Source organism: Lissotriton helveticus, chromosome 12 (genome assembly GCF_964261635.1).
Source record: "Lissotriton helveticus chromosome 12, aLisHel1.1, whole genome shotgun sequence".
Classification (NCBI taxonomy): Eukaryota; Metazoa; Chordata; class Amphibia; order Caudata; family Salamandridae; genus Lissotriton; species Lissotriton helveticus.
This window is the reverse complement of record NC_136073.1, coordinates 673,118,595-673,145,674: the sequence shown is the minus strand read 5'-3', so window position 1 is coordinate 673,145,674 and position 27,080 is coordinate 673,118,595. Positions and strand designations below refer to the sequence as shown.

At 47.3% G+C, this 27,080-nt stretch overlaps 1 protein-coding gene across 1 annotated transcript in view; it reads left to right on the top strand.

The window, feature by feature from the left end:
• Positions 1-27,080, top strand: part of EDC4 (enhancer of mRNA decapping 4) — a 734,765-nt gene that overhangs the window by 281,025 nt on the left and 426,660 nt on the right. Inside the window, exon 15 of the mRNA XM_078670461.1 lies at positions 14,615-14,811. Within this exon, the coding sequence (XP_078526587.1) occupies positions 14,615-14,811 (197 nt within the window). The remainder of the gene's footprint in view (positions 1-14,614; positions 14,812-27,080) is intronic.

The following is a 27,080-nucleotide window of genomic DNA, read 5'->3' as shown; positions in this document are numbered from 1 at the left end:
TTCTTTTATCGTTGTTGAAATGCTTTTGTGTATGTGATGTCTTTTATGAAGGAAATCTTCGAAATAAAGACTATAAAAACTGAACTGAATGTCCTCATTAAGATCCTTCAGCCTAGCCAGGTACCAACCGGACTGCCTCTGACGAGGCCCTCACTGACACGCTATTGGGCACTTAGGCTAAACCTTGTTCTGTCCCTCAGTCATCCGCCCAGCAACACGTTGCCATAGACCATCTCTGCGATATTTTTAACTTGACATCCAAACTCTGAGAGTTCACTGGTGCAGGCGTTCATCAGCAGGTTGAATTCTAATGCCTTTCCAACTACTCTTCGAGACAGAGTCCAAACTTATGGGAACGTTTGTTAAGAGAGTGTTTCCTTCAGCCAGCTTTGTGGTTGGTGAATGCTAGCTGCATCGTCGGAAGCTACACCCAAGCACTCTGGGACTAGATTGATGAGGTGGTCCCAGGGGGTTTACAGACTTCCTTGACCCAAAGCTTTCAGGATGGCTGGGGACCCAGGAGATTTGCCCTCTGATCAGGCCTTGACATCACTGATTGTTTAGGAAGGGCAACTTGGACAAGAGTAGTACTTCTGCACCCTGTGTGGATGAGGTCTATGGGCATTTCAGGAGACTGCCAGGCATCTGTAATGGATATGTCTTTTGACAGACCCTGCCTTTTTTGGTGAAAATGCAGACTCCTCAGTGGAGTGATTTAAGGAAAGCTGAGCCACAGCTCTTTCCTTGTGCCTTTCTGCACCACTTTGGCAATCTTCCCAACAGTTCTGCCCTCTTTAAGGATATCCCAGGGGGTTGGAATATTGAAAGCACCAGGTTCCGCTGCCCAACCTACCAGCCTTCCAGTCCTTTCGCGGTCAGGCCGTCCCACCCAACAGACAACATCCAGACCACCAGAGACAGTGCACATCTCAGTCCCCCGCCCCTGCAGCAATAACCTCAAAACCTCTTTAATTAGTCCTTGCAGGCACGCAACCTGTAGAAGGCAAGATCTGTCACTTCCTCCAGGAGTAGCATAGCTTCATGTCTGATAAATGGTTCCTTCAAATCCTCCAGCTGGGTTAGTCCCTGACATTCCTGTTTGGAGGACAATCAATCTGATTTGTGTCAGGAGTTGCTGGCTGTTTTGTTCAAAAGAGTCATAGAAGAAGACACTGGCCTCTGAACTGGAGACTTGATGTCATTCCCGCTACTTCCTTGTGCCAAAAAAGGATGGAAGCCTTCTTCCTATTTTGGTTCTTCACTCTCCCTCAGTGTCTTCTTATGAAAAGACAAAATCTGATAGAGACATCTAGCCGCAGATTCCTTACCGTTGAATTTTCCCCAGGAGTCACACTGGATATCGCCAAACATTTTAGCAGTACCTCTGCGTGTCAGAAGAGGGTATTGTACAACTCCATAGTGACATCGATGATGTTGATGGAGTCCATATGTGCCCCTTCCCGACATGCTGATGTCAGTTCTTCCTTTCCGTGCTTTAAACATGTATCCGGTAAGCGGTTCTTCTGGCTGTTTTTTAGCCTACTTTGACGTTTTTGTTGAATGGAACAGTTTGCTTTGAAACAATTTCTCCTGTCCTCTAGGTTCCAGCCTTGTGGGTACTATGGAAGGCAAATATCTGCCACAGACCCTCACTCTATCTGTATGTGGTGCGTTGAATGAAGTCCTAGCGGCACGGATGTTGCAGTCTTCCAAGACTCCCCATTGATCTCGGTCTCCGTAGCGCTCCATGGACTGGCCACAGGCCTGCTCCAGAAGCCGTTCCTGTGGATGTCGTTCTCCGTTGACGTCCCAAGGTAAGTCGCAACGTAGGGAGTTGAAGTCGTGGCACCCCCGACTTCGCCACATAAAGCCTGTTTCCGATATTCGGTTGAAGAGTCGATGCACGAGTCTACTCTACACCTCCCACCCTAAACTAGGGCTGGAATGACTCTGACCCACATGCGAGAATATTACAAATCTCTTCATACTATCTTTGGGGCTTCTCCTTCCCCTGGAGTGACCTCGGGCCCCAAAAAGGTGCACGTAGTCGTGAGTGTGTCCACGCCGGTGGGTTTGCCTCAGTTTGTTCTTTGGATTTCGAATCTGCTTCGATGCCAGTGCACAACCCTTTCGGGTTCCCACCTTCGGTGCATGGGTCTGATCAGCCTACTCAGACTGCGTCGCATGCAGCATTGGTGGAGCCGCCTGTCTCAGGTACCTTTCCTCTGCCCCACCTGTTTTTCCTTCTGACTAACACAATTATAATGGTGAGAGGATTTGGAGTTTCCCCATCTCAGATACTGTCCATCCTCCTATGGATGACAGTTGGCTGACTGCGTTGGGTAAAGCTAGTGGCTTGGAGTCTTCCCCAGCCTTGGACCTCCTTTCCCCTCTTCACCGTGCTACACCGACGAGTTCCTTTCTAGCTGACATGCTCAGACGAGTTTCTGTTGTTCTGGATATGACACTTCCTTCTGTGGAAATGACAAGCGATATCTTACTTGACGTTCTCAATCAAGGCCAAACAGGGGTAGAGTCGCTGCTTCCTTATAGTGAAGCTCTGGTTGACATATTGTTGGGAGCTTGGGCTAAACCCGATAGAGGGGCTCCTCTATTTCTCACAGACACCGTCCGGCTCCCGGTAATCCGGCTTGTCTCCACCGCCATCCTACTCACCACAGTTTTGTGGTACAGACTGCTTAGGCTGCCCAAAATATCAACCTTCTTCCAACTGTTCCTCCAGACAGAGTTCAGAAGGCTAGATACTTGTAGAAGGCATATTTTCTCCTCCACCAGTTCTGCACTGCGTTCCCTTAATACTTCTTGCATCCTTGCATGCTTTCCCCATACATTGTGGAACTCATTGGCATGTCTGCTGCCCTACCTTCCGGATGAGACCTGGAACGCTCTTGCCCCTTTAATACGGGGTGGGCAGCAATGGCTAAACTAATCATTCAATGTGGTATAGATACTAATGACTCAGTAGGCCTGACTATGACTTCTTCTGTGGCACTAAGTCTGCATGTTTGGCTGCGCATCTCTGGGTTTTCGGAGGCCGCTCAAAACACCATAATTGAAATGCCCTTTGAAGGTGCTTGTCTATTCGGTGCCCATGCCGACTCTGCATAGCAGCGGATTCGGGGGGTGAGGCCTCTCAATTCTGTTTACTCTCTGTGCCTGCCTTTCTAGCGGACTTGCTACCCTAGCTCCCCATGAACATAGTTAGTCGGGGGATGCTCTTTTTTTCTTTCTATGGAGCCATTTGTATGTTTCTGACTTCTGGTTCTATTGAAACATTCTACCTTCGGGTGCCACCCGGTGAGGTGTTCCTGCATTCCGCAAGTGTTTTTTTCTTCCTTACCCTCAAGACGGATTTTGTTTTGTTGCCCTCAATGGGTTTTAATCCCAATGGTTTATGGGGTTTTCTTCCTTCCAGGCTTCATGCTAGTAATCATTATTATGGTATTTGGTGTGGATGCACTGTTGCCTTTTTCCATGCTCCTCGTGGAACATCGTCTGTATGCCTCATAGGCATTCGTGGGAATACTTATGGTATTTTAGTATTCTTATAGAGGATTTTCTATTGTACACTGAAACATTGTGCACACAGCCTCTTGCCTTGCACTTACTCCCTATTATGATGCTTCTCTCGTTCAGCTCTTCTTCCATGGAGTATTCCTTCCGCTTTTTTATGGTATTAATCAGTGTTTCTGATATGCTCTTCTTTCCCTAGCCGTGTTTTGGGACGCGTGGTATAGTTCCTTCCCTGCGATGTCTTGTGCCCCTATCCGTGAGTTTTGCACTACTTTAGCGGGCTGCTGTTGATATTCCAGATAGGATTAACTGGTCGCTCCTTTCTTGGGCGCCTGTGGTGCTTGTTTGTAATAATAAATAAATAAACAGGATTTTAAACACATCCAGTGTAATGTTATATATAACTTTGTTTGTAGAATTGGGATGATGTTGCAATTCAAGGGCTTGCTCTCTTGTACTGTCACCCTGGGGGTCTTTGACTGCTTCATCCTTGCAGACCGATATCAATCTTTTTACTTTGGGGACCTACTTGTCCCTTCTTGTTACCACACGCACCACTCTTCGAGGTCAGCTATCGCCATGGCCTCTACCGGTCTATCCCTTTATTCTTCAGCCCTCACCATAGACTAATTTTTCTTTGTGCTGACTGTTGTTTAAATCTTTCATCGAGGACCTTTGACCTTTAGTTTTCTTATATACAAATAATTATACAGGGCCTTGTCCAATCCCGTCTGGATTTTAACAATGCCCTCTATCTAGGGGCACCAGACTATACCTTGAAAAAACTCCAGCGCACTCAAAATTGTGTTGCCCATGCGCTACTGGGAATCCCACGCAGAACTTCAATAAAAAATGGTCTAAGAACTCTACACTGGTTGCCTGTCAGGGATAGAGTGAAGTTCAAAGCTTTGTGCATTGCTCATCAGACGCTCTGGGAAACGGGTCCAGAAATCAACCGCTCCCTGATTTCCCCTTACCTGCCCAACAAGGTGCTTCGATCTTCGACTGCATCACTGGCCAAGATTCCTATAATCTTTAGAGCCAGAGCAGGCGGACGTTCGTTCTCGTATAATGTGTCAAAATTGTGGAACACCCTCCCTTTGCAGTTGAGATGTAACTCCAACTTAACTAGCTTCCGGAAACAGCTCAAAACTTTTTTATTTTAGCTACCACACACTTCCTGTTCCTCTGAAGGTACCTCTGTGTAGTTACAGCGCCTGGACGCCTCAGGGCAACTGTAGCGCTTTATAAATGTTATTTTCATTTCATTTCATTTCTTTTTCTTCTAGAGTGGTTCGTTAGGAACTTGGTTCCTATTCTCAACCGTTCATTTCTTCAAAAGCTTCTCTTAATTTCCTTCACAGAACATATTCATGCATCTAGCCCATTCAGGGTTAGTTATACCAGTTCTTCTTTGATTTAGGAGGTCTGTGCAATCTGTACCTCCATCTGTGGAGATTGATCTACAGCAATTGGTTTCCTTAATTCTTCCTTCCGAAGTCACTGATGTAATTTTGGCAACCACGTCCCCTTCCACGAAATCGGTGTACACTAGGTGCTGGGATAGGTTTCTGGCTTGTCCCAGCATCTGCCGATGGACATTTTGCCAGCCAAACTGTCAGACGTCTTTTTATTTTATTTTTATTTTTTATTTTAAAGGTTTTATATAATGCTGGCTAGACCCAGGGGTATCCGAGCGCTTTACAGGAGTAAGATGAGGAACGGAAAAAAAAATAGACATCTGTTCAATGAAATAACATTAAGAACCATTAGACCAAACAGAACAGATACATACGGGTGCTATTTAAAAAAAAAAAAAATAGCTAAAGAGGGCAGGAATATTAGGACTAGGGAAGGTGGGTAAGGAGAATATAAGGGGAAGAAGTATAGTAGGCGGGATACAATGGCAGGGGGTGTGAGAGGATAAATCAAGAGAAAAATAGATAGGGGGGAAGGGAGAGAGTAGCGTGAGGATGGAGAGTAAAGAGGCTGAAGGGGAGAGACTGGAGAGCAGTAGAGGGGAGCATGACTGGGAGCAGAGTGGGAGTCCGTGTCGGGGGCTAGAATTATAGACCCCAATATTTGTTAAGGAGGTGCAGTTTAGGTCTTTTTTGAAGCTGAAGTAGGAGGCGTTACAGCGCAGGGGAGATGTGGTCAAAACGTTTGCAGTCGGAGATGAGTCTAGCAACTAGGTTGAGCACAGATTTGAGGGGTGCAAGGTGGACTTTAGGTGTTCCAGTGAGTATAGCGTTACCATAGTCGATTCTCGACGGGACCAGCGTTTGGACAACAGATTTGAAGTCGTTAGCAGGGATGAGGGGTTTAATTTTCTTGATGTGGTGGAGGGTGAAGAGTGCTCCTTTGGCCGAGTTTTTTATGTGGGAGGTGAAGGCAAGGCTATTATCAATGGTGATGCCGAGAGATTTAACTGAGTTTGAAATGGTGTGTGAACAGTTGAGCCCATTAAGGTCGGATATCCAGTCTTGTTTGGGGAGTGGGTTGTTTTTAGGAGAGAAGAGAATGATTTTGGTTTTTTAAAGGTTGAGTTTAAGATGATTGTGGTGGAACCATGAATGGATCTTGTCAGAGTGACATTGAGGTGGAGGACATCAGAGCGAGATTGAATCTTATAGTAAAGTTCCCTGAGGAACACCGAGGGAGATCGGTGTAGGGTTAGAAAGGCAATCATCGATTTTGATTTGTTGAGTTCTGTTTTGGAAAAAGGAGGTGAATTATTTGAGGACAAGGCCTTTGAGGCCAAAGCGGATATTAAGAGTGTTAAGTAAGTCAGAGTGGTTAACTGTATCAAATGCAGCAGAGAGGTCAAGGAGAATGAGTAGGCAAGACTCGCCATTGTCGAGGGAATGATAGATGTCATCAACTATATTAAGCATGACAAATTCTGTGCTGCAGCCTTTTCGGAAGCCGGATTGCAGTGAGGCAAAAAGGTTGAAAGTGTTAATGTGATCATCCAGTTCGAGCAGGGCGCATTTTTCAAGGGCTCTGGAGAGGAGAGGGAGGTTAGAGATGGGACCGAGGTTATTTGGGTCATTAGGGTCAGCATTGGGATTTTTGGGAATGGGCGTGATTTGACCCAGTTGGAGGGAGGCAGGGACACACCCCTGTGGCCAGAGAGGAGTTGATAATAGTGGTACAGTATGGGGCAATGATATGTTTCAGGTCTTGGACTATGTTAGAAGGTGAGGGTCTTTGGTATGAGAGAATGGTTTTAGGTTAGTGATGATGTTATAAACTTCATGCTCAGTAACAGGATGGAAATTATGCCAGGAGGCCTCATTTTTTTGCTCGGGGAGATAGGGGTTGGATTCAGGAGGGAAGGTAACGAGAGAGCAACGTGAATTGTCAAGGGGAAGAGTTTATAAGGATGGAGAATCAGGCGAAATGTCATAGGAAAATAGTGGGTTGGATGAGAGGGTGTTTGAGAGGAAAGATTGCTCAATTTTGGAGATTTTATCAGAGAAAAAGTTGGCAATTTCTTCACATTTCTCCATTGAGGCCGACAATTTTGGGGGGGGCAGAGGGTATTTGTTTTTTGACGATGCTGAACAGTTCTTTGGGTCTATTTTTTCGCCGATCAAGTTGTGCACGAAAGAAGCAGGCCTTTTCATTGAGGATCAGAGGAGGGCTAGATGGGAGGGGGACGGGTGTTGCCTCCAGGTTCTTTCAGTCAATCTAAGAGAGCGTCTTTCGCTGTTGAGATCAGAGTTGAACCAGGATCTGGAAGGGAGGTTTCTTTGGGTTTTTAGTTTGGGAGGGGCTAGCAGGTCTAGGACCTCGTTAACTAAGTTATTAAAATGTTCGGTGAGGGCGCTGCCGTTTTAGGAGAGGGGAGCGAGCAGGAGCTAGGCTTTGAGTTTAGTCTCTAGTTCACCTGGGGGGTTTAGATGAAGGTATCTGAAAGAAACAGGTTAGTGTTAGATTCCTTACCTTTAGAATATCCCCAGGCGGCAGACTGGATCCGGGAAGTTTTGCGTAGCAGTACCCCTGCGCGTCGGTAGGCGTCGTCTACGGCTCCGCGTCCGTCATCGGCGTAGTGATCGCCAGGATGACGTCGTTGGAGTACTTAAACGCCGCCCTCGCGCGCTGACGCCAGTTCTTTTTTCCGCGCCAGCAAGCGCAGATCTGGGAAGAGCAGTACTCCTAGTCAATTTTTGACTAAACATTTTGATCTCTTTTGGATCATCCTTGAGTCTATACCTCGACTCGCGGTGCCGATAGGGATGCCCGGGTTCAAACCCTGCGACGCTTGTCACCGCTTGATGTCGGTGACCCACCCCCACTTCGATGCCTTTACTGTCTCTGGGCCGACCATGATGACAAGTTGTGCCCCGACTCCCGGACCTTGACCTCGAAGGCTAGGCGGGAGCGGTCCTATAAGCGTCTCGAGCTCCGGCAGTTGGCCCCGCGCCGCTCGGGGTCCCGGTCCAGGAGGAGGTCGAAGGACCGGTCGCGGGGCCACAGTCATCGCAGCTCGGCGAGTCGACACCACTCGTCGGGCTCCAAGTCCTCAGGTAAGTCGAGGCACAGGAAGTCGAAGAAGCGACATCGCTCTTCCGACTCCCCCCACGCTCGCGCGATGCGGCCGGCGGTTCTGGTGACACCGCCCACACGGCTCCGCCGGAGCCGCAAGCGCCGCGTCCAGCTCCATACCCGCCGGTCCCTGGGCTGCACGCAACGCCGGAGATCAGCGCCTTCCTCACAGCCATGAGGTCCCGCTTCCCTCGGTCGGAACCCGCCGAGACGCCTTCGGGCCCCTTGGGTCCGTCTGGGAGCCCTAGCGGGCCGGCGGCTCCGGCGCCGGCACCGTCGGGTGCTTCGGCCCCAGCGCCGTCGGTGACTCCAGTCCCGATGCCGCAGGGTCCCTCAGGATCCAGGCCTGGATCCGTGACAACGCCGGTCGACCTTACGACCCCTCTGCTGGCGCCGTCACCAAGGGTGTCGCCCCCGGCGCCTTTCCCGGATGGCGCCGTCCCTGGTCCCAACCTCGGTCCGGATCCGGCATCCGACCAGCGCCGCCTTCGCCGATTGGTGAGCCCTTCACCGACGACCCGGCTCCATCGTTTGTTCCTGACTATCAGGAGATGGATGACGAGGAAGACTGGGAGGGGTCTGAGGACCCTCTGGCACTGCAGTGCCAGTTGAGCCAGGACTGGGCAGACGAGCTGGTGGAGGCCAGTGGTCTGGACACTTCGCTCCACACTGGATTTGTCTCCCGTCCTACCGTGGCTACGGAGGTGGTATTGACTAGGGCAGCCAAGGCCTTGGCTCTTGAGCTCCCAGTTGCGGCCATGAGGACTAACCTCCTCAGTGAGGTGCTGAAACCGCAGGCATGCTCCTCGGAGCCTCTACTGCCGTTCAACGAAGCCCTCACTGACGTTCTGTTGGGCACCTGGTCCAAGCCGTGGCCCGACACCACCGCCTGGCTCAGGGCGACCCCAGCTTCCTGTCCGTTCACCCCACCCCGAGAGCCTGGTAATCCAGGCCTCTACTTCCCAGACTGCATTCCCGACCACTCCTCCGGATGGGGATTCCAAAAGGTACGATCAGTTTGGGAAGAAACTGTTCTCCTCACTGATGGGTAGGGCGATTGCAACAACGGTGGCGGTTCGCCATCACGCCTGGCTGAGGTGCGCCAACTTTTCAGGGGATGTCCAAACCACCCTTATGGACATGCCCTTTGATGGCCGTGGCCTCTTTGGCGACAAGGCGGATAGTGCGCTGGACCATTTCAAGGACTCCAGGGCTACGGCCAAGTCCTTGGGCCTCGGCCAACGCCAGCCAACTTCCGCCTTTCGTCCCTTTCGTGTCCAAGGAAGGGGCGCCCCCACACGTCCAGCTAGCCACAGGCGGGAGAACCAACCTCAACGCGGTCGCGGATGTGGTAACCGTTGTGGCGGTGCCGGGGGACACCGGCAGGGTCAGTCCACCCCCACCCCCGCAGCATCTGCCTCTAAATCCTCCTAGTCCGAGTTTTCAGGCCCATTTGACGCCAGTGGGGTGCAGGGTTCGCCATCACCTCCTCCACTGGCGCTCCATCACATCGGACAGGTGGGTGCTGCAAATCGTCCAAAGGGGCTACTCCCTCCCCTTCGTGGCGACCCCTCCAGCCATGCCACCGCAGTACCACCGCATGCCGAGGGATCACTTGCAACTTCTGCAGGAGGAAGTTACGGCCCTCTTGTCCAAGGGGGCCGTCGAGTGTGTTCCTGGGCCAGAATGTGTTTGCTATTCCCAATACTTTCTGGTACCCAATAAGGGCAAAGGAGGCCTACGCCCTATCTTGGACCTACGGAGCGTCAACGGCTTCCTCCGGAAGGAGAAGTTCAAGATGCTGACTTAGGCTCAGGTCCTAGCTGCCCTGGACCCAGAAGACCGGATATTAGCGTTGGATTTGCAGGACGCATATTTTCACATACCCGTCCTGCCGGCCCTCCGGCGGTACCTGCGGTTCACGGTAGGGCACGAGCACTTTCAGTTTACCGTGCTCCCCTTCGGCCTTACCAGCGCCCCACGGGTGTTCACGAAAGTGATGGTGGTGGTCGCAACTCATCTGCGCAGATTAGGGGTTTCAGTCTTCCCCCTATCTCGACGATTGGTTGTTGAAGGCGGGCTCGCCCCAGACATTCATCTCCCACCTCCAGACTACGACCGACCTCATGCACTCACTGGGGTTCTCCAGCAACGTGCCAAAGTCACACCCGTGCCCCTCTCAGAAGCTACTTTTCATCGGAGCGGTTCTGGATTCGGCGCAGTTTCGGGTTTATCCTCCCCAGCAGCGGGTTCGGGATATTCAGGCTCTGATTCCGATCTTTCAGCCTTTATCCCGGGTCTCGGTCAGGTTGACGCTGCGGCTCCTGAGGCCGATGGCCTCCTGCATTCTTCTGGTGCCTCACGCCCAGTGGCGGATGCGGGCTCTGCAGTGGGACCTGAAGTTTCAGTGGGCACAGCATCAGGACAACCTGTCCGACCACATCTGGATCCCGGAGGGCACTGCAAGACAGTTGCAGTGGTGGCTCACGGACTGCGATTGGGTCAGCGGCAGTTCTCTCTCCCTACCCCAACCGGAGCACATAGTGGTGACGGATGCGTCCCTCCTGGGATGGGGGGGTCACATGGGAGAGAGGGAGATCAGAGGCCTCTGGTCTCCAGCGGAGTCCCGGCTCCACATCAACCTTCTGGAGCTGCGGGTGATCCGGCTTGCACTGAAGGCATTCCTTCCCTCTGTTCGGGGAAGTGTAGTGCAGGTGTTCACGGACAACACCACCGCCATGTGGTACTGCAACAAACAGGGCGGGGTGGGGTGGAGGACCCTTTGCCAGGAGGCTCTGCGCCTCTGGCAATGGCTGGAACACCAGGGCGTCACCCTGGTGGTTCAACACCTGGCAGGTTCCCTGAACGCCAGGGCGGACGAACTCAGCCGCCGGTGCATGATGGATCACGATTGGTGTCTGAACTCGGACGTGGTGCGAGGCCTCTTTCAGCAGTGGGGAGAGCCTTAGTTAGATCTATTCGTCACCGAAGAGAAAGCGCAATTTCATCAGTTCTGCGCGTTGTAATTTCCAAGGCGGCACTCGCTCGGAGACGCTTTTCGTCGCGAGTGGAGCTGCGGTCTGTTGTACACCTTTCCGCCTATACCACTTCTGCTCAGAGTGCTGAAGAAGATCAGGCGCGACCGGGCCCAAGTCATCCTTGTGGCTCCGGACTGGGCACGAAAATACTGGTATCCCGAGCTACTTAGCATGTCAGTTGATCCTCCGATTCGTCTGCCTCTTCAGGAGGACCTTCTGTTGCTGCAGCAGGGGACGGTCCTCCACCCGAACCTGTCCAGTCTCCACCTACATGCGTGGAGATTGAGCGGCTGCAGTTGAGGCCATTTGACTTGCCTCCTGAAGTCTGTGATGTGATTCTGGCAGCCAGGAGTCCCGCCACAAAATCGGTGTACGCCTGCAGGTGGAACAAATCAGTGGCATGGTGCACAGCAAAGGCTGTGGATCCACTCTCTGCCCCCCTTTCAGAGGTTTTCCTCTTCTTTCTCCTTTCTTCTTTCTCTTGCACAGCAGGGCTCTGCTCTGGGCACAATTAAGGTCTACCTCGCTGCCATTTCAGCCTTCTTAAGGCTTCCTGATCAGCCTTCTCTTTTCAGGTCCCGGGTTGTAAATAGATTCTTGAAAGTCATCACACACATGTTTCCTCCTGTTCCTTTCGTGATGCCTCAGTGGGACTTGAACCTTGTTCTGACCTATTTGATGTGCGCTCCTTTCGAGCCACGTCACAATTGCCCTCTACGTCTTCTGACTCTTAAGACTGCATTCCTGGTTGCTACCACCTCTGCCGGGAGAGTGAGTGAGCTCCAGGCTCTTTCTTCTAAGCCTCCTTTCCTTTCTGTCCATCCGGACAAGGTTGTCTTGAAAACTCGTCCCTCTTTCCTGCCCAAAGTGGTTACAGCCTTTCACATCGGGCAGTCCATCACCATGCCCACCTTCTTTCCGCCTCCGCATCCCTCGAAGGAGGAAAAGAGGCTCCACCGTCTGGACCCAAAACGTGCGCTCTCTTTTTATCTTGACCGCACACGCCAGTTCTGGGTGGACGACCAGCTCTTTGTTGGTTATGTGGGCGCGAAGAAGGAACAGGCGGTGCACAAACGGACCATCTCTCGGTGGGTCGTGTTGTGCATCAAGGTCTGTAACTCCTTGGCGAGAAAGGAGCCTCCTGTCGGGCTGAGGGCCCATTCCACTAGGGCCACGGCGGCTACTACTGTCCTGGGTCGGGAAGTCCCCTTGCAGGACATCTGTCAGGCAGCTACGTGGGCTTCGCTCCACACGTTTGCTAGACACTACTGCCTGCACAGCCAAGTACAGAGAGATGGCTTTTTCGGCCATTCCGTTCTGCCGGACTTTCTGGTGTGATCTGTGAGAAGTTGGCCTGGTATATGATGTTCACTATTCAAGTGAACACCTTGCACCAGTCCAAACAACCCTTATGGTGCTGGTTGTAAGTCAACCTTATGGACCAGCTATCCTAGTGGTAGCGTGGACAGAACAGTCTTAGGCTAAAAGACTCTTGAGGGCGTGTAAAGCCAGCTGTTTTACCAAATGTAACCCCTTGAATATCAAATGAAAGGACACCACACAGGATATATATAAAATATATATGTATTTATTTACTAACACACTTCTTTGAACTCTTTATGAGATCCGAGGCCAAAGCACATAACAAGTTACTCTTAGAAACACTTTAAATAGCACAATTTACAGTTAGGCCCTAGGGGCACGTAAAACCATATTCTAAGTGAGTGGTATAAGAACCACGACTCGGGAAAAGGAAAGGCCTAGGGCCTAGAGAATCGCTGGGGCTACACTATCTGACCCTTAGGTTAGGAGTAGGAGGCCCACAGGTGGCGCGTGCAGTGTCACTAAACTCGCGCGAGAGTCAATAGAAAGTCAATGGGAACTTAAAAGCTAAGTAATTGAAGTTTTAGGACACTTCCGGTCTAACTAGGAATATACAACTAACAAAACTAGACACTAGGATAGTCAATCCCTACATGAGCACCGAAGTACTCGCGTTACCTCACCCACGGGCTGCGGGTGCATAGGTGTCAAAGTGTGTCGGGTTTCGCCGTTGAAGTCTATGGAGCCTGTGAAGAAAGATGCTGCAGGCGACCAGGAGGAAGATGTCCGGGTGGATCCAAGGGTGGATCGAAGATGAAGGAGACCTGAAAGCAGAGGGAACAGAGTCTAGGTCACTAGCCAGTGACCGGGTGGAACCATGAAGGAACCAGACGTCGTCGAGGACCAATCAGGTGCTGTCGTGAAGCTTGTCTTTGCAGCCACGCGGACCAGGAGGCGTCGAGGACGACCAGGTGCTGGAGAGGAGCTGTCCCACGAAGGTTCTCGCAGATGGAGGGGTCGACTTCCGGATTGGAGCCAACAAGCCTAAGCAAAGGCAACCCACGCAGGATACACAAAAGGCTTCTGGTGCAGACCAGGAGGGTCTGAGGTACTTCACCTTTTCAGGGAAGCAAGTGCCAGTCTGGAGCAACCAGACCAGTGATGGAATTTCAAAAGGATCGTCGTCACAGGGCTACTAGCCAACTGGCCAGCAACCGGGACAACGCGTCGAGTAGAACACAAGCAGAAGGGCCCCACGCAGATCTCGTGGAGTGGGGAGGGCTGGTCTTCGGTGCAGGTGGAACTCGGTGTCGGGGTGTCTCAGTCCCCAGTGCACAGCTTCGAGGATGCCTGAGGAGCTGCGCTGTTAGTAAGTTGAAGACTTTCCAAGTTGCCTGGTTCCACGGGTTCGGACGCCGTCCACGGGGCTCAGCTGTGCTGGAGTCGTGCAGTGGGGTCAGAGAGGTCCGGTAGTCGAGGTCTTGTCAGGCTCTGTGCTCGGGTTCCGGCGGGAACAGGGACAAAGCAAGCCGTCGAGTTGCTGGATGGTGCCAGGTTGCCCAGGGTGGTCACTCCTTGGCCACAAGGGAGATTCTTCAGTCTTCAGCTCAGGTGAATGTCGAAGGGCCCAGAGTTTCGTTTCAAGGCGATATTAGGATAAATCTAAAGTTTCCTGGGTCAGCTCCTACCTTTATACAACTAAAGGGGGCTGGTTTACTCACCAGGTCTCAGGGGATTCTAAGTTAAGGAATCTAAGTAAGGGAATCTGCGGCTAGACAACATCTCTACCAGATACATTGTTACCAGAGGTAAGTAACTCATACAACAAGTGCTATGTGGTGACCCTGCATTGCCTCATGACTCCTACTGGTTGACATGTATCACTGAGAGTCGTGCGCTCTTCTGCAAGAATTATGTAGATATTTTTGAATGCTATATCCAAACTGGGAGAAAGTAGAGGGTTATGTGAAGAAAAATGAGATCAAGACATTTGACGCTGAACTTTTGTGTTGGTTCCTCACATCTGACATTCATATGTTCATTGTTTCTGTGTTGCAAATTTGTTGGTGGATCATTTTGCATAGTCTCCTAAATGCTCCAATATCACGTTGATTCCTTCCATTTATTTACCCTTCTCAAGCTATTCAATCCTTCTTTTTCCCTTGAAGTGTTTTCAGATCACCTAGCCACAGTGACGTTAGAGGAGTTGGGGTCAGCCAAAGGGTCTGTGCATGGTTCCCAGCAAGACCTTCGACGTATTTCTGACCTGCCCTTGCCAACAGACTTCATGTCATTGTCGAATGATGCTAAGCCTAAGCTAATGACACCTGATGCTTTCATGATGCCTAGCACATCACTCCAGCAGGTAGGAAGGCCAGAAAGCAGTTGTCTGTGCCACATTAGAACCTATATTATATGTAGAAAGTTCATTCTGGTATGTAGATTTCCTTAACTGTGTTCATTGTTGGATTTGAGATGGTGGTTAATCACTGATGAGCTTCCTAAAGCATTTTGATGTGTGCAAGGCATGGAATACACACCACTGAATTGCACAGTTTTTGCTACATGTTTGCCACCGCAAATGTGGTCTTTGAGGCATTGATTGGCCTACCGTAATATCAGCGTCATCTACATTCAACTCTGCTGTTGATTGGTTCATGATAATTGAGAGGGTCAGACCTAATTTAAGTGAATTCAGTTCAGTTCAATAAACTTTATTCAGCTATATTTCATAGCCATAAAAGTACATAAAATCACAATAAAATTTACAAAGTGAAAGAGTAAGGGATGAACTATCTACACAATATATAAATGCATAAACAGAAATCATATTATCATTGTTTTACGCAAATAAAATACACTTTTAAAAAATGTCACAACAGAGGAAACGGTGAAAATATCCTCCAAAGTCTGTTCTGTCAAAAAGGCGGGGCGACAATGTCTTGAATTCATATATTTTAGAATTGGCACGATCCATCTCTTTCTGGATATCAAATAGAATCTACAAAAAAATAAAATGTGTATATCCGATTGGTCAGAAATGTTGTCGCAGGGGCATTTAGGCAAAACCCTTGCCCAGTCATTCATAACTGGGAGACTTACTAATCTAAACAGGATTCCAAACCTAAATCTGATCAATAGAAACCTTTCGTGCTCTTTCATGTGTAAATTTAGATAAGGCTGGATAGTCCTTACATTATGTTATGTTATTTTTGTTATGTTATTTTATCTTTTGTATAGCGCACGGCTACTCAAAAAGAGTGTCCCGGCGCTTTTAATAAGGAAGGCTGCATCATAGTAACATAACACTGTTAAAAAGAAGAAAGGACAGAAGACCGAGCGGGCATACAAGAAGTGGGCTACTGGGTAAACAGCCAAGTTTTAAGGCCTTTTCTAAAGGCAAGTAGGCTGGTGGCTCCCCGCAAGGTGAACGGCAGAGAGTTCCACAACTGTGGCGCCAGTAGTCCAAAAGAGCGTCCTCCCAAGCGAGCTCTCTTCACTCGCGGGACAACCGCCAGGAGCAGGGATTCCGACCTCAGAGCGCGAGTCGGATGATAAAAGGCCAGTCTCTTTTGGAGATACTTTGCTCCCACCGCATGGAGGGCCTTATAGGCCAGAGTCAAAGCCTTAAAAGCAATCCGTTTCCGGATTGGAAGCCAGTGCAAGGTCTTCAACAGACCCGCTGCACTGGCCCGTCTATTTAGACCAAAAATAGCTCTCGCGGCAGCGTTCTGCACCACTTGGAGCCGCTGCAGCAGATACTCTGGCAGGCCCAGGTAAAGAATGTTCGAATAATCTAGCCTGGACCCGATTAGGGCCTGCACCGTCAGCTTCCTGTGCTCCTCAGACAACAGGGGAAGGAACCTCCGCAACATCCTTAGGAGGCCAAAGCAGGTGCCCGACACCCCTAGGATCTGGGATTTCAGGGTTAGCCCATTATCCATCTTGACCCCCAAGTTCTTAGCAATTTTGGAGGAACAAGACGGAGGAAACATATTAATGGGCCACCAGGCCTGCCAGTCTGGCTCTGTATCACACCCAAAGAAGAGTACCTCGGACTTATCGGAATTGCACTTGAGGCTGTTCAGTTGGAACCATTGGAAAACAGCCCCAAGGCAATCCCGGATACTCTCCCCGTCAAAATCTCCTCCTCTCTTACACGAGAAGAGGAGCTGGGTGTCGTCAGCATAGGATACGATCTGGGCCCCATACGACTCCGCCAACGCCGCCAAAGGAGTCATGAAGATGTTAAATAGGGTCGGGCTCAAAATAGAGCCCTGTGGGACCCCGACTCCCAAAGGCTTACATTAGTAAGGTAGGTTTAGTAGGTAGTAAGTAGTACTTGCCTTAGTAGTAAGGTAGGTAAGTAGGTTACATTAGTAACCATTTGATGAGAAATCACAGTTTTTCTTGAAATTTCACCTGTTTGTCTAAGACTGAAAAGGAAGTTTAGGCACACGGATTTCAAGATCTTTCTGGTAATGTTAGACATAGTTTCTGGCTCATCAAAGAACTCTGGGTGTTTAATATTCTTACAAACAGTTTTGATGTAGCAAAACCATTTTATCCTTTTTGCCCCATCCAATTTTAACGCATCTCCCAATATGAGTCTATTTAGATGACATTTCTCGTTAGTCCATACTCGATGCCATAATAGTATCGGTTGAATTCTGATTAGATCTTCCAAAAAGGGAATTCCCAATTCTGTACGGCAATTATAGTTGGACGTGCTCCTTGGGAGTGCCAGTAGATAACGTAAAAAGCCATTTTCGGTTACCTGTAGTCTGCTGACGTCTAAGTATCCCCATATGCCTGCCCCATATAGTGCCACTGAAACACAGCTAGTCTTATAAATGTAGATAAGCTCTTTAACTGGCTTTTTGCCCATTTTTTTGCTAAAAGATTTAACAGCCATAATGGCTTTAGAGAATAATAGGTTTCTAGCCTGTATTGCACTATTCCAATTTGATCAAAGAGAATCCCTAGATATGAGAAAGTTGGAGTGTGCTGTAATGGAATTGATTTAATAAACATGGTTTTTTTCCTTAGACGAGCATTGCCACCGCAATTCATTGCAAAGGTCTTAGTGCAATTTATTTGTAGTTCCAATTTCTCCATAAAGGCACTAAAAGACGAGATCATGGTCTGCATGGCTAGGGGGGTTCTCGCCATAAGCACGATATCGTCTGCATAAATAAGTGCAGGTAACCGGCGAGCTGAGGCGTTTGGCATATCGATGCATTCCTGTAGAAGTGTGTCCTCTAGGTTGTTAATATAAATAGAAAATAAAAAGGGAGCAAGGACACACCCCTGCCTCACGCCCCTGCCAACTCTAAATTCCCTTGTGCATTCACCCCTCAGACCAAATCTAACCATTGCACTGGCCCCACTATATAATTCTCTTAGAAAGCTAATAATATTTGCTTCAACGCGCAGATTAGTTAAGATAGTCCATAGTTTACCATGATTTACAAAATCAAAAGCAGAGGTGAGATCTAGAAAGGTTAGAAAAAGTCTACCTCCCTTAGCCGTTGTGTACTTCTGTATCAAAATTGATAGATTGAGTGCTTGCTCAATAGTGCCAACTCCTTCTCGGAACCCATATTGAAGATCACTTATGATGTGGTGTTCCTCAGCCCATTTCTGGAGTCTATCTAGAATGACTCTCCCAATGATTTTAATGGTGGAGTCGAGCAAAGATATAGGCCGATAGCAAGCACAGCTAGATCTATCTCCTTTTTTGAAGATTGGGATGATAATTGATTGATACCAAGTATCGAGTAGGCCTACAGAGATAGCGGCGTTAAAGGTTCTAGTAAGAAGCGGGGCCCAGAGACAAGTGTTCTTCTTGTACAAATCTACTGGAACACCGTCAGGGCCTGGTGCCTTGCCCCAAGACTCAACTTGATACCCTTGATTACCTCTTTCAGTGTGAAATTAAGTTGTTGCCCTTCTAGATGTTTTTTCTTAGCCGTAGGCACCTTTATTAGATCAGTAGTAACAGGTACTGAGTTGTATAGGCTTTCAAAATGCTTGACCCAGTCCCCTTCATTTACGGCTATCTCTATACGGGCTTTAGAACTATCTTTAAAAAAAGGAGCATTGACTGCTTTCCAAAAGGCAGTCATGTCCTTTAATTCCGAGGCCTCCATAATGTCAGTCCATGCTTTGTCTTTTAGCAGCTGTTTTGGGGTTTTGAGTGCAGTCTTGTACTCTTTGCGAAGGGTCTTTATAAGGGGTTGATTTCTTACTCGCTGTTGCAAGGCTAATTTGAGTTTTTTGTACGCCTTACTACAGGCCGGTGTGAACCAGCCTCTGATTTTCTTTTGGTTCTTGTTTGCCTTGAAATTAACCCAGAGCTCCCTTTTTATACTAGCAATTATCTCTTTAAAATTCGTTATAATTTCATCATCCTCAGATTCCGGGTCCAGGCAAACATCAAAATTTGTGCTACAGGCACTAACAAGTTTGCTAAGAAAAACCTCAGGGACCACCCTAGTCCATTTAATAGCATATCCATTTTGCCTGTTTATGTCTATGTCCGCAGAAAAATCCACAGCTCTTTTATGCACTGTTAAATCTACGTCCAGAAGTTCTATCCTTATAGGGAAATGATCACTAAGGGGAGTATTTAAGACGTTGCATTTAATGATGCAATTCCTGTAACATCATGAAATGAGAATGAAATCTATGGTTGACATCAATCCTCTGCCATTAAAGGTAGGGGTAAATACAGTCTTGTTATGGCATAATTCATTTGCAAACCCTAAATCATATGTAAACAGGATCTCATTTAACGCGTTCCCCAACATTGAGTGCTCAAAATGAGATAGATTAACGTCCCTTTCCATGTTTAGGCCACAATTTCCTGTTCCAGATCTATCACAAAGAGTACAATTAAAGTCCCCACCCCATACTACCGTATACAATTTGTTAGAGCCATTAATAATACCATCTAGTTCGTTGTTCAAAGTTTTAAGTACCGTCCCTACATCTGCAGGAGGAATGTTGTTATAGAAATTAACTAATAATATACAAACAGAACTACTGAAATACACCCCTACAATATGATAATAAAACAGGTCTGGAAATATACATGACGTTTTTTAAAAATTAAGCGATTTGAGATATACATACATAAACCCCCTTTCGCTCGTCCATGTATAGAACTTACAGCAGGAATCGATACAGTTTTGAATCCGCTCAGATGATATTCACTCTTTGCCCATGTTTCTTGTAAACAAATTACATCACATTTTTACATGAAAAGCTTCCAATCTGGGTTCTCTATTTTTGCCTGCAGACCAGCTATATTCCAGAATGTAATAGACCATTGTTTGCGGAAGTTTTCGATAAGACCGCAACTGGTACCTTGGATGCTGTCTTGGATAGTTACCTTGGGACCACATCCCAAGACTTCCATTCCTAAAGAGGCTTCGTGACACTTAAAGGACCCACTATGCTCCTCCAATATACTATCCTGTTTAACTCTGCCAGGGTCACCCCTATTACCATCACGCCTCCCTATCGAGGAATTATCCCTAATCGAATTACTACTTATATTGGCAATATTTACCTTCCCTAGATCAGGATTACATGCATCTGCTTTAGTTTGACTGATAAGCCTATACCCACAAGAGGAATTCTTCCTCAGGCTAGATGCAGTGAGTCATTCATTTTCATCCAGACCAGACAAGTGAATTCAGATTCTGGGAACATGTTAAAAAGTCATAAATACTCTAAAACTAAGTGCACTTGTTTTGTCCCATCACTGATTGCTCATGTTAAGCATCCATTGAACTTATCACTGGATGTTACCTATGTAAATGCTTTTTAATGCCTCTGAAAGTGTGTGAAAGGTGTTGCATTCCTAAATTCGCAACGAAAAGCTAATGTCTTTAATACATACACAAGAAAAGTTTAAACGATGTAAGGGAACATACCTATTTAACAATGTAGTATTTGTAAAACTCTTACCATCAGCTCCTTACAGCCTAAATATACTACTAACATAAATAGCATTGATTTCTGACAGATTCTTCTACCTGAAGGTTTATCGCCTTTTGATTCTCCCCATCCCTTGGACTAGATCTGGGAAAAACTATTGGAGTAACTTCAGGGCAGCATTAGACGTTGCCATAGGCCTCCATTGTGACTCTTATTTTGCCCCGCCAGTAGGTGGCACCCACGCGTGCTGGTGTCAGTTCCTTTTGAGTAAATTTATAATATTAGGTCTCGTTTAGAACAAACTATTGAGAAAATTACCAATACTTACAGCAGTCTTTAGATCAGCCCGTCACTTAACATTTGTTGTCGTCATGTCAGTTTCATTTACTTGCTTGGTTTTCCTCCTTCTTCTTGTTATTGTCTCTCTCCTAGAGCATAGCTTATTAACCATCCTTTTGTTTGGATTCCCTGTATGCTCTACTTCTTGCCTTCTGGAAACAACTTTTTTCTTTTAGCAATGCGTGTGAGTGCATGAATGTTCTTTTTCTCTCGCCCTCGCCCATGTGGGTGGCTTCTGTTGCTACACTACCCTGTCCTGCTTGTCTTTTATTCACAGCCGCCACTCGTTCTTGCCGTTACTTGCTCCTCCCAAGCCTCCTGCTTCTCCTTTGTTCTCCTTCCCTACCTGTCTTGTTTTATTCTAATTTTTAAGAGTGTCCAGGAGCTTCAGTTTGTTAATGGGCCACATGTTTCTATAAATGCACTTTTGCACACATTTTTTATACCTGGTTAGATGTTACATTTAAAGACAATGTGTTTTTTCACTGCTTTCTACTCTGATTCAAGCATGTGAATCTATGAAAGTTCCAATGCTGGAGTAAGAAAATAAGTTACTTGTAACTGTAGTTCTTCAGTATTGGAACTTTTCATAGTTTCATGTGTGACCTTCCTTTGTCCCCTGGAAAGCTCACCTTATACGTCTTAGTACAGTATTATGTATACTCATCGTGCTTTCAGATCTTAGAGACTGTAGCTTCTCACGGGAAAGGTCCTACAAATTGGTGTGACCTAATTGGTTGAGTCTAAAGTTTAGTCCTTTTTAGGTCTCGCCTATGTAATGTAACGCATACTTTTATAGCGTGAATTTTGTCTCGCCTATACAGCGCTGAGGACCTTTAGCTGTCGCTCTGGTCATTTTCAAGCACACACTCGTGCTTGTGGCGGCATTCAGGTTTTAGTGTCTTTATTTCGATAATAAAATCATAAAAGACAAAATAAAAACATTCATGAAACAAAACAAAACCACCAATATATATAAGCAATTATATGAAAACACACTAAGACATATTATTAAGTTTACACTAAGACTAAAATCACAATTAAAAAGTTATTAAACATTTATCAGTTCCACAGGACATAAGTAAACCTGAAACTAAAAATGCAATAAAGGAAAAAAACATTTCAAAATGTAGTTAGGAAGAGGATAGATTCCTTCTGGCTCTGATTGCCCAAGCCCAGCCTAAAAATTGGGCCAAGCATATCACAATGATTTCAGAAGTGTTTGTTTTCAGGGCCCATATTGCATCCGAGGATTTTCTGCAGGGTAGTCGTTTGAATGGGGGTTTTAGCCACTGGGAACGAGGTTCCGAATACTGGGGACAGGCAAACAGAAGATGACCCTCTGTTTCTTTATGATCTAGGCACCAGCTACAAGAGCTAGAAGAGGTTTTACCCCAGGATGAAGTGAAAGAATTCAAGGGTAATGAGCCCACCCGAAATTGATGATACAGTTTTTTGTCCAATGGTCTGGTAATAGAATCCCAGTAAGTCTCTCGGGCGGGATCCAACTTAAAGCTTAAAAATCGCCCCGTTAGACTCCCAGAACCGGAGGCATGTACCAAGGAGAGACGGGTTGAGGCCCAAAATAGTTCCTTAAATTCTTTTTTCGATGGAAAAGTATTAGTACCTGGGGACACCCACAGATGTGTTAAACCCATATCATGCAGACTCTTTTTCACCGAGCGAAGCCATGGGATTCGCTCAGAACCCCCCATGGACGTCACTTCTGCTAACTCCTTTGCAAAGAGTACAAGATCCTCAGAGGTCCACAAGCGCCTCCATGTGGACACTACTCTAAATCTGGCCATGTCCGTGATTGGCAAGCAACCCATATCATGGCAGAGGGGAGTCAGTGGAGTGGATTGGGGTAACCCTACCAGATTCTGAAGAAATCTACACTGGATTCTATATAGACTGGAAAGGTCCATGTACCCCCATAGCTCTGCCCCGTAGAGTGTGGCTGTATTTATTTTGGTGTCATATATTCTGAGGGCCGGAATGACCCGCTTTGTGATTGATTTCTTCTGCTCGCGCAGAAGACATCCAGTCAATTGAGCGAGTTTTAGCTGCTGGGTCGCTATTTGATCTTTCCAAGACAGACGACGGTCCAGGGTGACCCCCAGATAAGTCATGGTTTCAACTTGTTCCAAGTTGACCCCACTCATTTGTACGTTACTACGTATAAGATTTTTCCTGGATAAAACCATGAACTTGGTTTTACCCACATTTATCTGGAGGTCGTTTTTTTTACAAAACTCCTCAAAACGGTTCAAAGCCCGCTGTAGGCCTCCCCGTGTCTTTGATAGGAGTAGGGTGTCGTCGACGAAGATCAACATAGGAAATTTAGTCCCTGCCAAAGATGGAGCATCAGTGTGAGTGGACATGAAGAATTTGACTACTTGGTCAATAAAGAGTAAAAAGAGGGTGGGAGCGAGAACGCACCCCTGACGAACTCCTCGGGTTACTGGAAAGGAGTCCGTATGTTGACCTTGTACTCCCCACCTTACCCTGGCGTAGTTCTCTTGATGTAGTCTGATAATCATCTCCACTAATTCACCAGGCATACCCAGGTCCCTCAGTACCTGCCATAATTTACCCCTTGGTACCAGATCGAAGGCTGACTTCAGATCTATAAAGGCGGCAAAAATGGTACCACCGCCAAGCGTGACAACCTTCCAAAAGATCATACAAAAACGTAACACCTGATCAATGGTACTTGTACCAGATCTAAAGCCCGCCTGCATTGGGGACAGTATATTTTCGAGGTCCATCCACCCCTGCACTCTGGCCAGGATCATGCGGGCGAAGACTTTTTGAAAGCAGTCGATTAAACTAATCAGGCGGTAGTTGCCTGGATTAGATCTGTCTCCTTTTTTATGTATGGGGAGAATCTCAGCCCCCTTCCATGTTTTGGGGATACAAGCACCCTTCGCTATGGCATTAGCTATGTTTGTTAAGTATGGTACCCAAAGGGCTGTATTGGCCTTAAACAGATCGGCTGGGATTTGATCCAACCCAGGGGCTTTCCCCCGCTTTGTTAAGCCTAGGGCTAGCTCAGTTTCTGTTTCGGTGAAGGTCGGGATCATATCACAGGGGGGCATTACATATAACAAATTCAAGATGGGCGGGGAATCAATAGCTTCTGAACAAAATTGGGAGGAATAATAGTTTATCCAGGCTTCAGGGGATACATTGTTGGATGGAGTACGGAAGTCACCATCCTTAGCACATTTAACAATGTCCCAAAATTTAGTCTGATTATTAGACTTACTGGCATCCAAAAGATCCGCCCAATAATCATCCTCCCACGCCCTATTTGCTTCCCACTGTACTCTTTTGTACCATTTCCTAGCCACCTTTACAGCGCTCATGTTTCTAGATTTAACTTTCTCAATTAATGAACTATGGGCCTCCCTACAGTCTTTATTGTACCAATTTGCTCTGGTGGCTTGCGGATGCCCGGTACCTATCTTGCAGGCTTTCGAGAGAAGTTGCTTAAGCTCAATAAAACATTTGTCATGCATGCCCATAATCTTATCTAATTCGGTGTGTCCCCTCCCCATGGCCTCTGTCATCATTTCGTTTAGTGCAAGCTTCACCACATTTTCTATACTGGCCTGTATAGTTGTATCACTTGAAATTGTAGACCATTTTAATCTCCTCCGATCATTTGATAAGGTTACAGCCCCTTGCCCCCTAGGAGCTGGTCCTGCCAATCTCGTCACATCATACAGTTTAAGTTTCAAAGACAGAGGATTATGATCGCTTTCAGGACGCGTGACAATTTCCATATCAACTATCAAACTCCAGAATTCCATTTTTAAAAAAATGTAGTCTATGCGACTTTTTCTCAAACCATTGTCAAATGTAAAGTTGGCGCCAAGGTCCGATTGAGTGCGTCCATTTGCGGCCCTTAAGCCCCAGGTGAGACAAAATGCAGTCCAACTCAGGGCAGCCTCCGTCGCTTTAACAGGTTTTTTGTTCATTAGTTCCGGTATTTTCCATGTAGCATCCTCTACAAACCCCCAGTTATCCTCAGCCAGATAAAGCGGCTCGATAGTGCAGTTTATGTCACCAGCTAACAGGATGAATGTTCCCTTGTTCCAACCAGCCAAAAGATTGTCCAAGGCACCCACCAACTGGGGGCATCGGCCGCCAGGAAGGCCTCGAGAATAGATATTAATGATAAGCATGTCGTGGCCCCCTTCCTTGCTCAACCTGATGGCCAAGATATCGGGGTTTTCCACATAAAGTTCAGTAGTTGAATAGCCCCAAGCCTGTTTGACCCACGTTGTTAGTCCCCCAGAGGCGCGCCCTTTATTACTCTTTATTGCGGGTTTAAAGAAGTTTATAAACCCAGCTTTGTATATAGGTGCGATAGCCCAAGTTTCTTGTAGTAACACTACGTCATATTTATCAATGAACTCTAGCCAATCCTCAGAGTCCAGGCGGGTCTTTGCTCCAGCTACGTTCCAGGACACAATATTTGATATCAATGTGTCGGGTTCTACAAGGTTATTACTTAGATTGGGAGGGGAGTGGGAATTAGATAATCTAGCACTTAAGGGCTTATTTCTGGCTCCATTTCCTTCAGTTTTAGGAGTTAACACCCTTTCCCTAGCTGATGGAACCAACATATTTACCTTTTTGTGGGACCTAGGCTGGTTATCCAAGTTTAGTTCCATAACATAGTTAAGTGGATATTGTGCTTCTTCCCTGCTCTCATCGATCTGGTTAGATAACGGGCTGGGTGAACACAGTCAATCTATCCATTCTAAATCTGACAGCACCCCAAAATGATTAAAGAGTGAGGGGTACTGTTGTGGGTGGGGTGTTATCGGCCCTTGAAACCTCCCCTCTCTCGTTTTCCACTGATTAGGGCCCATAGGGTAGTTAATGTGTGTGTGGGGATAGAAATAGGCAAGGTCCAGAGTCTGAACGTCGCCTAGACGGGCAAATCTTGCTTTTCGTCGTATTCGATCCACCACCCAGGGGTCTTTAAAAGAGATCAAGATACAATCCCCTTCTAAGTCTTTTGAGCCCTTACCCACCCAATCTACTCTCCTTACATAGAGGATTTCAGTGGGGGATGAGGGTGGGAGAGGGCGATGTTTATTTAACCAAAATATGACTTTGTTCCGCAAGTCCCCTTGGGTCTCTTTGATGCCATCTCTTAGAGGGGCCACCCCAGTTAAAACGATGGTGTATTGGGACGCTTCTGGGGGTAAGTTAACTCGAGGTGTGGGGCGTATTTTTCGATTGTCCAACATCTGGGACCTGGAGGATTGGAAATTATTTTGGTCTTTACCCACTCTTGGTAGTTGTGCTGGGGTACTATTAGGTTGTTTTGACGTGCCTTTCGGCAAGAGATGTTTCACTGGGGCTTTGTTAATAGTTCGTGGGTGTTTATCCCTTGGTATATCCTTTACGGGAGCTCTACTAACGGTGGTCAAGGTAACAGCAGGTTTTGCCCCTGGTAAGGGTTTGTTATTAACAGCGGATGCCCCTAAGGGTACGGACTTGCTTGCAGGGATCACTGTGGGTTTTCCCGCTAATTGGTTTTTACCCAAAGTTGGGTTACTGGCCCCCACCCCAGTAGAGGGCGTTATTAGTTTTTGCAAAAGACCCAGATTGGTGTTTACAGCTTGTTCCAATACATCTATTTTAGCGGTCATCAACCTTGTTCTCTCTAAGACCGGAAGCAGTATGGTTTTTAATATTGCTTCCATCTTGACCAACAGAATATCATCACTGTTAAGACAGGTTGGGCAAGGGTTTGATGACCCCAGGGGAGCTAATGAGGGACAATACACCGTTGGGAAACCTTGAGGGGGCTGAGAAAGAGATGAGCTCACACTGTTAGTAACATTGATTTTAGGCTGTTTTTGGACCTTTTCCCCCTGTGGGCTCGAAACATGTTTTCTTTTCCGGGATGTTGGATGTGGACTATTTTGGGACAGGTTGGACAAATTGGGGGGAACAGGGACATAAGATTGTGATGCATTGGACAGACTGTATTCGTCATCCTCAATATACTGACTGTCATCCCCGTCTCTTGTTTGATTAACGTAGGAATTCTGTTCCCTGTTATCATGGGGTGGGGATATAGTGGCCCCATCTCCATCTACATGGACTATCGCCTCTGTCTCCGAGGTAGAAATACAGTTAAAAGCTGCATGAGAGACAGGGCTTTTGGCATGGGCTAGAGCACCAATTGAAGAACGCTTCCCGGTAACTAAATCCAGGGACAGTCTATGTTCTACCATTTCAATTTCTTTCTCCAAAATTCCAGTCGCTCTAGTGATAAAAGCATCAAGGGGACCAGAAACAACGCCCTTGGAGGTTTGT